The sequence below is a fragment of the Haemaphysalis longicornis genome, unplaced genomic scaffold, assembly GCF_048455015.1.
Source record: "Haemaphysalis longicornis isolate Haplotype H1 unplaced genomic scaffold, Haemaphysalis longicornis Haplotype H1 scaffold_13, whole genome shotgun sequence".
NCBI lineage: Eukaryota > Metazoa > Arthropoda > Arachnida > Ixodida > Ixodidae > Haemaphysalis > Haemaphysalis longicornis.
The window spans coordinates 65137011-65150691 of NW_027526233.1; the positions used below are offsets into that span (position 1 = coordinate 65137011).

The 13681-nt window shown below is 50.6% G+C and overlaps 1 protein-coding gene across 1 annotated transcript in view; it reads left to right on the forward strand.

The window, feature by feature from the left end:
- The window catches only part of LOC144163870 (uncharacterized), a 36763-nt gene that overhangs the window by 481 nt on the left and 22601 nt on the right, over nucleotides 1-13681 (forward strand). The window contains exons 2-4 of the mRNA XM_077694548.1: nucleotides 265-364; nucleotides 859-882; nucleotides 4707-4826. Coding sequence (XP_077550674.1) covers nucleotides 265-364; nucleotides 859-882; nucleotides 4707-4826 — 244 coding nt within the window. The remainder of the gene's footprint in view (nucleotides 1-264; nucleotides 365-858; nucleotides 883-4706; nucleotides 4827-13681) is intronic.

The window sequence follows — 13681 nt, forward strand, 5'->3', positions numbered from 1 at the left end:
TCATGACAACGCGACAGTTCGGACGAATGCCGAAGGAATCTCCCGTTGATACCAGGCTACGTGTCGATGCAAAGAAGCTGCTGCGTTTTCAACGGCGAAAGAACTGCCTCGTGCACGTCCTCCGCTCCGAGTTCAAACTCATCATTCGCATAATCATTTAATGGTGAAGGTCGTTCGGGCCCCGCTGCGTCTCCTTTTGAAGTCCGAAGTGGAGCCCAGCCGGGGACCCTAGCACGTTCGGGTCTCCCCACGCTATGCTGACAGACGCTTCTCGGAGGCCCGTCAGATGACACGCTGGTCCTCGCCGCGCCCTACAACGTTCGTCTCACGCCTCCGGGCCTCTTCGTCAACTACGTGTTCGTCGGCAACGCCGAAAGATGAGACACTTGAAGCTGAAATCGAAACGTAGGTCATTGAGCTGACCATTTGGGATATTACTGCCGGTCATTCGGAAAAGCCGAGCATTGGTGCCATTAAGTCCAATTAGACTCACTTCAGATCCCATTACAACTCAATTGAGTCAATAGGTCCAATTGGACGTCCTGTTGGGATATAGCATTCAAGTCAAATGTTTCAATTCAGCGTCCAGTCGGTCCATTGCACGCGTCCTATTAGAACAGGTCAATGTGTCCAGTTGGAACCATTTGATTCATATTGGATGTCCAATGCCCTTTTTTTGACTGGGGCACCATCACACTATGTGGTGGTTCTCGTGACGCGCAGCAGCTCGACGGGCTGCAGCTTTGGAAGGTGCTGAGCAGAGGAGGCTCATGGCAAGGTGGCCTTCTCTGCCGCATACACGGCCGCTTGCCCCGCTTCAAAGGACACCTGGTGCTTGTGCTTGAGCCCACTCTTCAGGAGCTCACAGTCCCGGAGACGCAGGTGAGTCGCTTACCTTACTCTTGCCGCTGGCTTTGGCCATGCCTTTGCCTCACACGCAAGGCGCTTATGGGGACCGGGCGGCCGTTGCATGGCACCACCGTCGTTTCAGCGAACAGCGCCGCCCGTGGCGAACCGCTCGTCAGTGGAATGCCGGTGGCGGTCAGCGCAGCGTAGTTGTGCATGGCTTTCTGTTGTTTTTCTGCGGTGCGGCTTGCAAAGCGAACGTAACCCCACGTGCATTTTTCAGATCGGTAAATCTTGAGTGTGGATGTGACGTTTACAAGGTATGCCATGTGTGTTATTTACGCCCATACTCAGTATTTACGAATAGCAGACGACGCTCAATGCGCCAAGCTGGAAATCAAACTGGAAGAGAAAGTTCGTTGCGTCATGTAATTTTTTCATGCCTGCATGCAGTTTTGCGAATCGAGGAGTATATTCCCGCTAAATGCTCCCACAAAGCCGGTGTGTGCAACCGATCTAGGAATGCTGCGGTGAAGGCCTTTGGCAGTTGATGACGAAAGGGCGCCGACGTCGTGCACAAGCGAAAGACAAAGTGGCAGGGTGTCTTCGAAGATTTACCTCAAAACAGAAATTGTTACGGATGACGCTTCCGTATCTTCATTACCTACGGCTGAAACGTGTTTAATTTCACAGAAATGCTCTTACTACAGTCATCGGGAATCCTTCTTGATAGAATAAATACCGCATGATAGTACGCATGATAGTAGAATGTTATTGCTTGTCGTGGAGAAGCATTGCTTTACAAGAATTGCAATGGTTTCTGGCTAGTTGGTAAATGGTTTTTCAAAAACCAATTCCTGCGTGACTGAAGGACGCAAGACAGGAGGGTGCCCGAAACCTGTACTCAGCTTCACAACTGAATGCTGCGGTCGGTTTACAAGCTGCCACCTACGCTTGAAAAATCATGCACACCTCCGTCTAACGACGATGATGGTTTATCGCAAAGCTCTATCGCATGGGTTTCCTTGGTTGCCTTCTGGATTTAAACTTTGACTAGTTAAGCGTCGAATTTGACCAGCACGCAGTTTGGTCTTTTGGTCGCAGCGTCTTTGACTTTGACCATTTCCCATTCGATTTCGCACGAAGAAAGCTTTGTGTTCAACCATCATAATCATTAGATGAGTTTGCTGTTTAATTTTGAACTTCCATGCCCCCTCTCCAAATCTAAACTTTTTCCAGTGTGTCAGAAATGTGTCTGTGGTGGAGGACTCGGGCTCATGCACCCATATTTGAGGCAACTAATCGCTCGTTTTTCGTGTCTTCACCAGGCATTACACGATTTTTTAGGTACTCTGTAAAGAATACTTAAACATTAAAAAACACCGGCTGATGTTAACACTGCCACATTTTTTAACTATCGGTGCCAGCCTTTATTCTACGCAGGGGGTAAAACGGGAAGGGGAGGAGGGATGGTTTTTAGCTTGGGCTGTTGAGTTGGTGAATAACTTTGGCTCTTGATAAAATGACCAGCAGAAACGTGGGTTTTCCACTTCGGCTTTCAGGCTCCCATGCTGTCACAGTGTCGCTCACCAAAACCGAAGGTACAAAGCTCACGGTTACAGAAACTGTAAACTATCGCAACATTTCTACGGCTACACGGTAATCCGTCTCATATGCAGGTGCCTTTCTATTTAAAGCACACGTATCGAGGTATCCCAGGTCTAAGGCTGGCGTGGAAACCGTATTCATTGAAACCAGTGAAGATAATTTGAAGTGGTAGAAGTGAATTTTAATATTGCTAATAGTTTGATTCCTACTCAGATCGCGCGGGGCCAGGCGCAGGCGCTGCAAAAGCGCTCGTGTCAATGTAGCCCTTCCCCAACCTTACAAGCATCCAATAAGTTTGCGTAGCCGTGAGTGCATTTAAGAAGAAAATAATACTAATAATAGTAGTTTTATTCGTACTCAGAACGGGTGGAGCCAAGCGCAGATCGCTGCAAAAAGCGCTCATGCCATTGCAGCCGATACCCAACTTTAGACGCGTCCGACAAGTTTACGTAGTCATAACTGCATCTAAGAACCCAACACATCTGTTTAGACTTTGTTTAATCTCACATGTCTGCTCACAACGCCACCAAAACATACAAAGCACCGAAACAAACACGACAAAAACAACGGGAGGCTGTGTAGTCCAATGCACCGGCTCATTCCACTGACGAGGGGAGCGCCGAGTGGTGGCGCCACCCGTCCAGCTGCCCGGTCCCTATAGGCCGGGGCGGACAGCGTTGGGGTGCTCCCAGTGCCTGCTTTGTGTTCTTTGCTGCATACATGTGCCGCGCTGCCCCATGGAACAGGATGTGTGACTACACTAAGAATTTGACTGAGGTCACTTTATTGTCCACCTCACAGCCACTTTTAGTTCAGCTCTGCCATGTCGTTAACCATTAAGGGCACTGGGTAAGGGGGAAAAAAAAAAAAGACTTTTTTTATTCGCAATTAGGGAAGTTCAGTTCCTTGTGCGCATTTTTCATATTCACACTTTTCTTCGAAAGTTGTATTTCTCGTTCAAGAACAGTTTTTTTTTTTTCATAAGCAAGTAGTAAGTGACCACTTCCTCTTTAAAGATGTTCTCTGTGTTTATTGTCATTTTTTTTTCATCAAAAAAACACTTGCAGTTCCAGATCAAAACGCTCTTCTGGAGCCAGCTGTATTAAGTAATTGCTTAGCAACCATTGCGTAGCTGATTTTTCAGCGAGGGCAATCTAGAGACGCTGTTGCACGTTTTTTTCCACATTTGTCCTTCGGAGCCACGCACGAAAGAACGTCTTTTTTTGGGCTTCACACTCTCAAGATCGCAACATTGGATGCTATTGTTTCATTTAATGCTGATAGCAATGCACGAGCCAGCATTTTGAAATCATTCGGCTCAAAACCTGGGCGCAACTCCGCCATCAAGTGGCTTTAAAACGTTGCCCACAAGCGAAAATACTTTGCGAACAGAGCTGTACGATGGTGCACAAAATACGCAAGGAAGGCCAGACGACAGGCTGAAAAGCAAGCAAAATGACTTTGACGGTCATTACGAAGCTGGGGCTTTTTAAACAAATGTTTCAGTGGTATTTTTGGCAAAAAAGTATTGTTTTTAACTTCTTTTTTCACTTTAAACTCAATTATCTCAAAACAACTTTTTTTTATTACATAGGTACCATTATTTCCTACATTTTCCAGAACGAGCTGACTTTTTTTCCCTATCATCTACATAACTTGTCATACCTACTGTACTGGAATTGAAAATATGCACGCAACCATTTTTTTTTTTTGTTACGTAATTTTTAGTACTAAAATAATGCCAAAATTTAGGTACTAACGGGCAAAAAGTCATCAATTGAATTTTCGATGGATGTCCCTAATTGTACTACAGTTAAAAGGACACAAAATTTGACAGAAACTGGCACATACATTATGTAGATACATATATTAGATGCCGAGAAAAATGTACCACAAAGTGGCCAAGAATGCATGGGGAGTATAGGGCTTAGCCTGGGCCCTTAACCTTGAAGGTTGACCTGGTTTGTTGCTCTCTAATGTGTTACGGGTCGTTTATAATAACTTATTCCACTGGTCAGTCTCGAGTGAGCAACCGAATGTGCCAAATAGCTATAAAGTTACGACCCGAGCTATCAAATCCAAGTTAACCGGGGAACACAGTTACTGATGTACTTCAGAAGTGACAAACTGAGTACACCTTCAGTTTCTTGGGAATGTGAAAACATTGTGCGGTCCGACAAGCCAGTGCACACCACCTCTGATTCCAGTGTTCTGGGGCCACTCTTCAACTACACTGGTTGTGCCCCGTGCAGGTGCTTGTGATCTGGTCATCACAGGAGAGCCAGCCGTGTCACCCGGGAATCTGTCCAAGTGGCCGGGCACCTTCACGGCCGACTTCTCCAGTCCAAGCAACGGCCAAGGCGGGACCAGAGGTAATTGGACGTTGACTGGTCTTAGCTTGGCTTGGATGGCTGAGATGAGGTGAGTCGTTGAGATGAGTGGCCACTAGAACACTGAGTGGTTGAAATGGACTGCCCAAAGTGACACTACAAATGGGGACCCAAAGGGGAAACGCATATTGTCTTGTGAAGTACATAATAAAGAATACGCCGACCACCAGAAAAAATAAAACAATGACGTTTCGGCGCCCCGAACGGGAGCCTTGTTCACACTCTGGTGGTCGGCGTTGTTGAGTAGTGTTTTCTCTGTCGAAAACAGTACGGAAAACTGCAGGCGTGAACTTGCCTTTAGATATTAGCGAGTTCCCGCTCGACTGCGCGTAACTTAACGGGGCGGCTGGTGCCGCGCGCGCAGGAGATCTCCAAGGAACGATGCGAACAGTATGGGTTCACTTGAAGCTCTGTTTTATTATACGCAGAGGTATACGCTACTGAAAGAGGGTAAGGGCACGAACAAAGAGGAGAGTCTCGGTGCCTCAAGTGGCGATGGTTGGCGTCGGTTCGTCTGCAAGCGCGCACACACATAAACACACGTCGCTCGCTGGCGCCGCACCGTCCGGGGTCAGTGGCATGGTGTCGGATGCGCCGCATGGTGTAAACAGCGGCCGCTTTTCGTTCCGATCCTCGTCTTCGGTTACTTGATCCGGGGCCTCCATGATCCGGGGCCTCAAGGTCCTCCCGAGCTCTTCCCCGTCAGCGATGTGTGAACTTTAGACCCGCCTTCCGAGAACGGAGGAATTCTTAACATCCTCCCCCCCAATGAGCCTCTGCTCATTCTTATTACAGCTCCAGAGGGTAAAGCGCTTGAACTGGCCGCCGTAATTCTTTCTTGTTAGGAAGAATTATTCTGCAGGCCCGAGCTTTTCCGTCTCGTCCGGGAAACGTCTCAACCACCCTGCAAAGTTTCCACAGCTGGCGAGGTGTTTTATCTTCGCCGAGCAAGACAATGTCTCCCTCCTTGACGCTCTTCTGCGGGAGCCCCGCTGCGAAGTGCGCCGAACGTAGCTCCAGCAGATATTCGCGTCTCCATCGTCTCCAGAACAAATCCATAAGGGCGCTGCGTCGCTGCGATTGCCTTGTGACTGTACTTTTCGTAGATGTCGTTACGATATTACCGCCGGGGGAGGGCAAACTTGTAAGCCTACGTCCGATGAGTAAGTGCGACGGGGTCAAAGGCGTGAGTTCTTCCGCCTGAGAGTGCACGTAGGTGAGCGGACGAGAATTGACAACCGCTTCCGCCTGAGTGAGAATGGTTACTATGCTGTCGTAGTCGAGTGCACTTCTTCCAAGAACCTTTCGGAGAACGTTCTTGACTGTACGTACCATTCTCTCCCAGAAACCACCCCACCATGCTGCTCTTTCCACTATGAATTTCCAAGTTATTCGATGGTCACTTAGGTATGCCTGAGTGTCGCTTCCCTTGATGGCGTGGAAGATTTTGTTCAGGTCCGCTGAGGCTCGCTTGAACGTGAGAGCGTTGTCCGAGTACACAGTTTTCGGTATTCCTCTTCTCGCAATAAATCTCCTCAACGCCATAAGAAATGTCTCAGTAGTGAGGTCTCTTACCAGCTCTAGGTGTACCGCCCTGGTTGTAGCGCAAGTAAAGAGCGCTATATAAGACTTCCGCATGCTTCCTTGGTCCGTGTAAAATATAGGGCCCGCGAAGTCTACACCCGTAACCTCAAAGGGGTCCGCCTGAGTCACCCTGTCAGCTGGTAGCGGGGCCTGAGCTTCCGCGGCAGGTCGACAACTCTGTCTTTGACACGGCACGCAGCGTCTTATGGCTGATTTCACGGCTTGTCTTGCACGAATGATCCAGTAGTTCTCACGGAGGTGGGATAACGTATCTCGTACTCCTGCGTGTAGAAGCCGCTTGTGTTCCCCGCGTATCAGAAGGCCAGCGTAAGGGTGCCTCGCAGACAGAATGATCGGATGTATTGTTCTCTCTTGCTCTGTACTGTTTTGCAGCCGACCTCCAACCCGTAGCAGTCCCTCGTTGTCTAGGAACGGGTTCAAATCTTTTATCGGGGATTTTCGGTCGAGCGGCTTGGATGCACTGAGGGTCCTTACTTCATTTCCGAATGTTTCCATCTGTGAAATCCTCAGCCAGTACCTCTCCGCCTCGGTCATCTCTTCGGCTGACAGGCTCCCCATCCTTTTCTCCGAAGAGGTTTGGCAGTTGTAGAGGAAGCGCTTGATCCACGCTGTTGTCCGAAGCACTCTAGTGAGGGAACTCTTTTCGCTTAGGTTTATCAGAACAGCTGGTTCGCCGTCTGTTATGGTGTTTAGCACCGGCGTTCTGATTTCTTCTTGCCAGAGTTGGGGATCAGCAAGGCAGGGTTCGAAGGCGGGGTACGTTTTGCTTCTGTTGAGCCACTCTGGCCCTTCCCACCATTGCTTAGCATTCACCAAAACTGATGGTAAGATACCCCTGGTTAATATGTCTGCGGGGTTTTCCTTTCCGGGACAGTGCTTCCACACTGCGGGATTGGTCAGTTGTTGTATCTCCTGGACTCGGTTTGAAACAAAAGGCTTCCATTTGGAGGCGGAACTTTTGATCCAGCTTAAGGCTATCGTTGAGTCTGTCCAGCAGTGAACTGTCATGCCTTCAATTCCCAACTGTTTCGTCAGGTTTTTTGCCAGCCGTGCGCCGATAACGGCTCCCATCAATTCCAGTCGCGGTAGTGACAGTCGCTTGAGAGGAGCCACTCTCGCTTTAGCCATCAACAATGTCACCGTGGTGCATCCATTTTCTGTCCTTGCTTTAACATAAGCAACAGCGCCGTATGCCTTTGGGCTGGCATCACAGAACACATGGAGCTCCACTTCTGTGCACGCATGGCTGAGGTCACGAGCGAGCAGCCTAGGTGTTGCGATCTGCCTCAGCATAGGCAGCTGGTGGCACCACTTGTCCCACGTCTCAGCTATATCGGGCGGGAGACTTTCGTCCCAGTCTGTCCCTCGTTCCCACAGGCTCTGAAACATTACTTTCGCAGTAGTCGAAATTGGCGCGAGGAAGCCAAAGGGGTCAAACACGCGTGCAGATGCCTGCAGAAGAAATCGCTTCGTGTCTTGTCGCTTGCTCAAAAAGTCAATCAGCGTGTTCATCTCAAACACAAAATCGTCACTTTCTGGCCTCCACTCGACTCCAAGAATTTTTGTCATCGTCACGTCGGAAAATCCGCTTTGGGTTCGATCTGTTTCCGACAATGCCTCTTCGAGCTTGAATTCGTTCGATTTCCATTTACGGAGGTTCATGCCAGCTAGCTGCATGATTTCCTGTGATTCTCGACAAATCTTTTCCGCCTCCTCCAGGGTGTCAGCTCCCGTTACAAGATCGTCCACGTACAAGTGGTCACGTAGCATCTCTGATGTTGCAGGAAACAAGTTATACACAGAGTCGAGATGGTGCTTTAAGGTAGCTGCGAGCAGAAATGGACTAGAGGTAACTCCAAAGGGCACTCTTGTCATTCGATACTCCTTGATCGGAGGAAGAACTTCTCCCCGTCTGGGAACGCTTTCGTACCAAAGGAAGCGTAGTGCATCGCGATCCATTTCCGCAGGCCCAACCTGGAGAAAGGCCTTCTCAATGTCAGCCATGATGGCCACATTGTGCATCCTGAACCTAATGAGAATATCCGACAGGTTCGGATTTAGGTTCGGCCCAGCAGATAGTACCTCATTCAAAGATCGCTGACCTGGTGCGCTTGACGAAGCATCAAAAACTACTCTTAATTTGGTAGTTTCACTGCTCGGGCGCGTTACGCCGCGATGCGGCATGTAATAAACAGGCCCCCTCGGGGACTCACCCGCTTCGGGAACCTCCTCAGCGTGTCCGGTAAGGAGGTAGTCCCCCATCGCCCTGTCGTAGGCCTCAGCCGTGCCTTCACTGCGCAAAAGCTTTGTAGTCAGAGAGGAGAGCCTCGCAAGAGCCGTCGTCTTGTTATCCGCAAGCTCGTGTATGTTTTCTTGCCAGGGAAGGGCAACGCAGTAGCGACCGTCCTTGTAAGCGACGTTTTCTTTGAAGTCCTGTAGCACTTGCTTCTCGGTGTGGGTGTTATCTGGCTTGTCCGTAATGCCTATGTGCTCCAGCTCCCAGAATGATTTTAGCTGCTTGGAAAGATTGTCGTCATCCAGGTCGGCGCTTACCGTTACGCGCAAGACCCCGGTGCTGGCGTGATAGGCGACAGCGGATGACGAAGTTGACGCACTTCCCTGCAACGTCCATCCGAAAACCGTCTCCACGGCGACGAGCCCGCTTTGTAGGCGCTTGATGTTACCGGTGGCCACCTCCCAGTAATAATCGGCTCCTAGGAGGAGTCCTACTTCGTCGAGACGGGACCCATCGACCGAGCAGTCGGCGACCTCCATTCCTTGTTCTTTAAGGTATGCCACGGTGGTCATCTCAGGAGCTGGTATCACGTCGCAGCAAATAAGAGGGACCTCCAACGCTTCCACTCGGACTTCGTTTCCGCTGTGTTGGTTGCGCAGCCACAGCTCGACGCGGCGGCATTTTCTTTGCTCAGTGGGCCTCTCGTTGCCAAAGGTCATAATTGTCAGTTTTTCCTCTCCCAGGACGCGGAGTTTTAGCCGTCGCGATAGTTCTTGTTTCACAAATGTGCGCTGACTTCCGCCGTCGAGAAGGAGTCTCACTTTGGATCGCTCGTGAGGTCCCTCTGCCCAAACTTGAGCAGTTTGCAGCATAATGCGGACAGCGCCAACCGTCGCTGCCACCTGAAGTGACGACTGTGCGGTAGGCGCTGGCGGGGCCGCAACCTGGCTCGATGGTTCCTGGGCGGGTCTGTTGTTGAGGCCGCAAAGAGCAGTGGCGTGTCGAGCTGAGCACTTCGCGCAAGTGAGCCATTTTGCCGTACGACATTCGGCTGCTCGATGGTTTCGTTTGGTGCATTTGAAGCAACGTCTCTCTTGTTTCAGTATGTTGCTCTTTTGTTCGGGAGAAACACCCGCCTGGCAGTCGGCTGTCAGGTGATCACGTGCTTTGCAAAAGGCGCATGCATTTTCCTTCTTATTCGCGAACGCTGACAGGACTGACGACGATGCCTGCTTTTGGTCGTTTCCCATGCGGTTCTGTTTGTTTCGTGGCGAATGAGACTCTTGAAACCGACAAGTACCGTACTCTGCTCTCTCTCTGCTCTCGATTTCATTTCGCAGGAAGTCTAGAAAACTCAGTAGCTCATCCTCGGTTCCATCACTGCGAGCTGTCTTCCTGCGACAGTACTCCAAGCGAAGCTCCTTTGGAATGCTCTTTCGGAGGACCGTGAGCAGCAGCACTCCGTAGCCGCTCGGCGGCACGCCCAACGCCTCCAAACTTCGGACACCAGCCTGAATTTCATCGTACAGCATCCTCAGCCTCCCTGTTTCCTCGACGTTCAGCACGGGTCGAATCGACAGCAACCGCGACATATGATCCTCGATGATCACTTCATCTTTGCCGAACCTCTCCAAAAGGGTTTTGACCGCGATCTCGTAGTTTCTGTCTGTCAACGTAAAGCCTTCGATTGCAGCGGCAGCTCGTCCTGTCAGATAGCTTGAGAGATACTTAAATTTGTCAATGGCTGGAAGCGCTGAATTCTTGTGGATTGTCGACTCGAATTCGTTCCAGAATTTCGGCCATGAGCGCACGTCTCCGTTGAATTTTGCAATTTCGAGCTTCGGAAGTCTGGTGGTTGCCTCCTGTGATTGAAACGACGTCGTACTTGACGCGGGAGCCGAGGACTGTGTGTTACTCGTTGAACTGGGGTTAACTTGCGATGAAACCGCCGGGGCAATGTCGCTAGCTGTTCCCATTTTGATAGCTCTTTTGAGGATTGTTTTCATCGAGCTTATTTTTGTGCCGTACGCACTACAGCTGGCCAATTCTTCATCAAGCTGGTCGATGTCTATCTTCTTTTCGACGTTCTCGTTAGCTACTCTAAGCTCTTCATATTGTTGGATAAGCAAGTCAAACAATTCTTCCAGCTCACCGATCGCTGCTGGTGACGCTTGCAGTAGCTCGTTGGCGGTTGCCATGGTCTTGTCAATGCTGTTGCGAATTGCTGCTTGCTTTCTCTGGAGTCGATCCATGATGCTCTCGGTGTCGCTTGGTCGACTTCTCCCGGGTTTCGGCACCAAAAATGTTGAGTAGTGTTTTCTCTGTCGAAAACAGTACGGAAAACTGCAGGCGTGAACTTGCCTTTAGATATTAGCGAGTTCCCGCTCGACTGCGCGTAACTTAACGGGGCGGCTGGTGCCGCGCGCGCAGGAGATCTCCAAGGAACGATGCGAACAGTATGGGTTCACTTGAAGCTCTGTTTTATTATACGCAGAGGTATACGCTACTGAAAGAGGGTAAGGGCACGAACAAAGAGGAGAGTCTCGGTGCCTCAAGTGGCGATGGTTGGCGTCGGTTCGTCTGCAAGCGCGCACACACATAAACACACGTCGCTCGCTGGCGCCGCACCGTCCGGGGTCAGTGGCATGGTGTCGGATGCGCCGCATGGTGTAAACAGCGGCCGCTTTTCGTTCCGATCCTCGTCTTCGGTTACTTGATCCGGGGCCTCCATGATCCGGGGCCTCAAGGTCCTCCCGAGCTCTTCCCCGTCAGCGATGTGTGAACTTTAGACCCGCCTTCCGAGAACGGAGGAATTCTTAACAGGCGTATTCTTTATTATGTACTTCAGTGTCATTCCCGACCAGACGGGCGTCCGTCGAAGCCTCGATTTCATTGTCTTGTGATTGCAACACTGCCATGTGGTGGTGAGTGCTTTTTTGCGTCCCTTCAGGGTTTCCCCAAGAATCTCAAGAGGAATCCCCTGAATGCTGGCAGTGTTTTGCCAGTGCCCGTCGAACAAAAGCTGAGAGAGCTCAAAATTACGCCCACCTCCCCTCGCGGAAACCCTGGTGTGATGCGACGCTGAGGGGGTTCAAGCGCAAGCGGAGAGCAACCGTCGACCGAAAGGCCGCCGGAGAGCGGCACACCGGTTATATGCGCAGCGCGCCCGAAGGAGAGGAGATCGCGGAAGAGAGAGTACTGCACATGCGCCGGCGCCAGTGCGTCTGTCGCGGCTATGACGCAACACAATCCACTTTAATCCAATCCAAGCCAATCCATTCGAATCCAATCCAATGCCCCTCGCGAGAGAGGGGCAGCGGAAAGGAGAGGGGGTGAGTGGCGGAGAGCGCAGCTCGCGCGGTGAGGAGAATGGGGGAGGGGTGGATGCCGACAACAACGCCGACGACGCTGCATGGACAAGGCGGGTGAATGAGATGCAGTCACATCTAAAATATGGAGTCTTTTAGTTGAAAAAAAAAGAAGCCCTTAGAGTTTCTTTAAGAAGTGCTGACGCCAAATAAAAGTGCTGATCGTACCGGGCCATTTCATTCGGACCCAGCAGCTTAGCAGCCACCTGTGAGCCAGGGCGCTGGGAGTGATGCCTTGCTCTTTGCTGGCACTGGGACCATATCCACTGCCCTTGTCGCTTTATTCACATGTGCGCACTATGGCTTTCACATTTGACTGCACCATAAAAAGTGTTTGGCTTCCCTCATAGTTTTTTGCTGTGTTCCTGTTGCATTTGGGAACCCAGTGTTCCCCCCTTTGGGACAATTCTGTTCAGGAGTGGTGGAGTTTTAAGAGGAACAAGGAAAGAACACTAAGTTCTGAAAAGTGCGCAGACTGAGACGAGAAACTTCCAAACAATGATAGCAGCAGAGGTTAGTGGCACACGAGTCAGACACTGGCTGAAAAATGAGTCGGACAGGCTTGTGCAGCAAGACTCGTCTGAAGTGAAGGAGCAGTTGCTGTGAAGGGGTTCGTTCGTCTCTGCCTGACACCAAGTGGGCACTGAATGGCGCAGATGTGGCACCACAGAGATACGATCGCTTCCTTGGGGGTGGTTGCGCTGTGCTGCCACTGGTGTGGAACTTGCGGAAGCGGTTTTACGTGGTATCTTTTGTGCCTCACTCAGGTGGACAGATCCAGGGGTGAGACAGCTGCGCATTTTGCGCATTTTTGATACAGTGCTGTTTTCCTGCGCCAAGCTGCTCCAAAAGCATGAAAATTGCGAAAAATGCGCCAAACTGCTCCAAAACAGTCTGAAAGGCTCGGATTTTGATGCTCATGTCAGTTTCAGCGGAAAATAAAGACTCCCACATCCCGGTCACCGGTTTTATCGTCGGTCAATTGCGAACGCAGAAACAGCACAAATTAATAGACTGAAACGAAGCAAACGATAGCTTCTAAAACGCAATTGGCTTTCCGTCCGGGTTCGCTGAGACGTCCTTCCCGATTGGGCATCACTGTGGCAACAAACCTATGACCGCCACCTGATCCGGCTGCTGCTGCTGGATACTTCAGGCGCTCAGTGCGCATCGTCAATATCTTCCTTGGTTTATTTTACGCTATCAGCTGGGTTCCAGTCTATTCATTCTGTCTGTTGTGGCTCTGAACAGTGATGTTAACGCGGGGATAAGGTTTGAGATTGGTGCCAGATTACAAGAAGCTGTGCGGCTCAAAAGAAATTCACTGAAATGCGATGCCCACGACTTCGGCGTGATTTGTATTTGAGGGCGAAACGCGGTGCGCGTGTCTATAATCTGGGATCGTGAAGTGAACTTTTTGGCCCGTTGCGGTGTTACAAAACGCCGAGTTGTTGCTGTGTTTCGAAGCGAGATCGCGAGCCTCGGGAATGGAGCGGTCGACACGAAAGTCACGGGCTGTGGTGCGGCGCCGCGACCTGTTCAGGCAGTGTCCAAGTAGCCGCAGGACTGCATGGTTACCATAGCATGCGAGTAATAGCACTTGATGTATGCGAAGTCAAATTTAATGC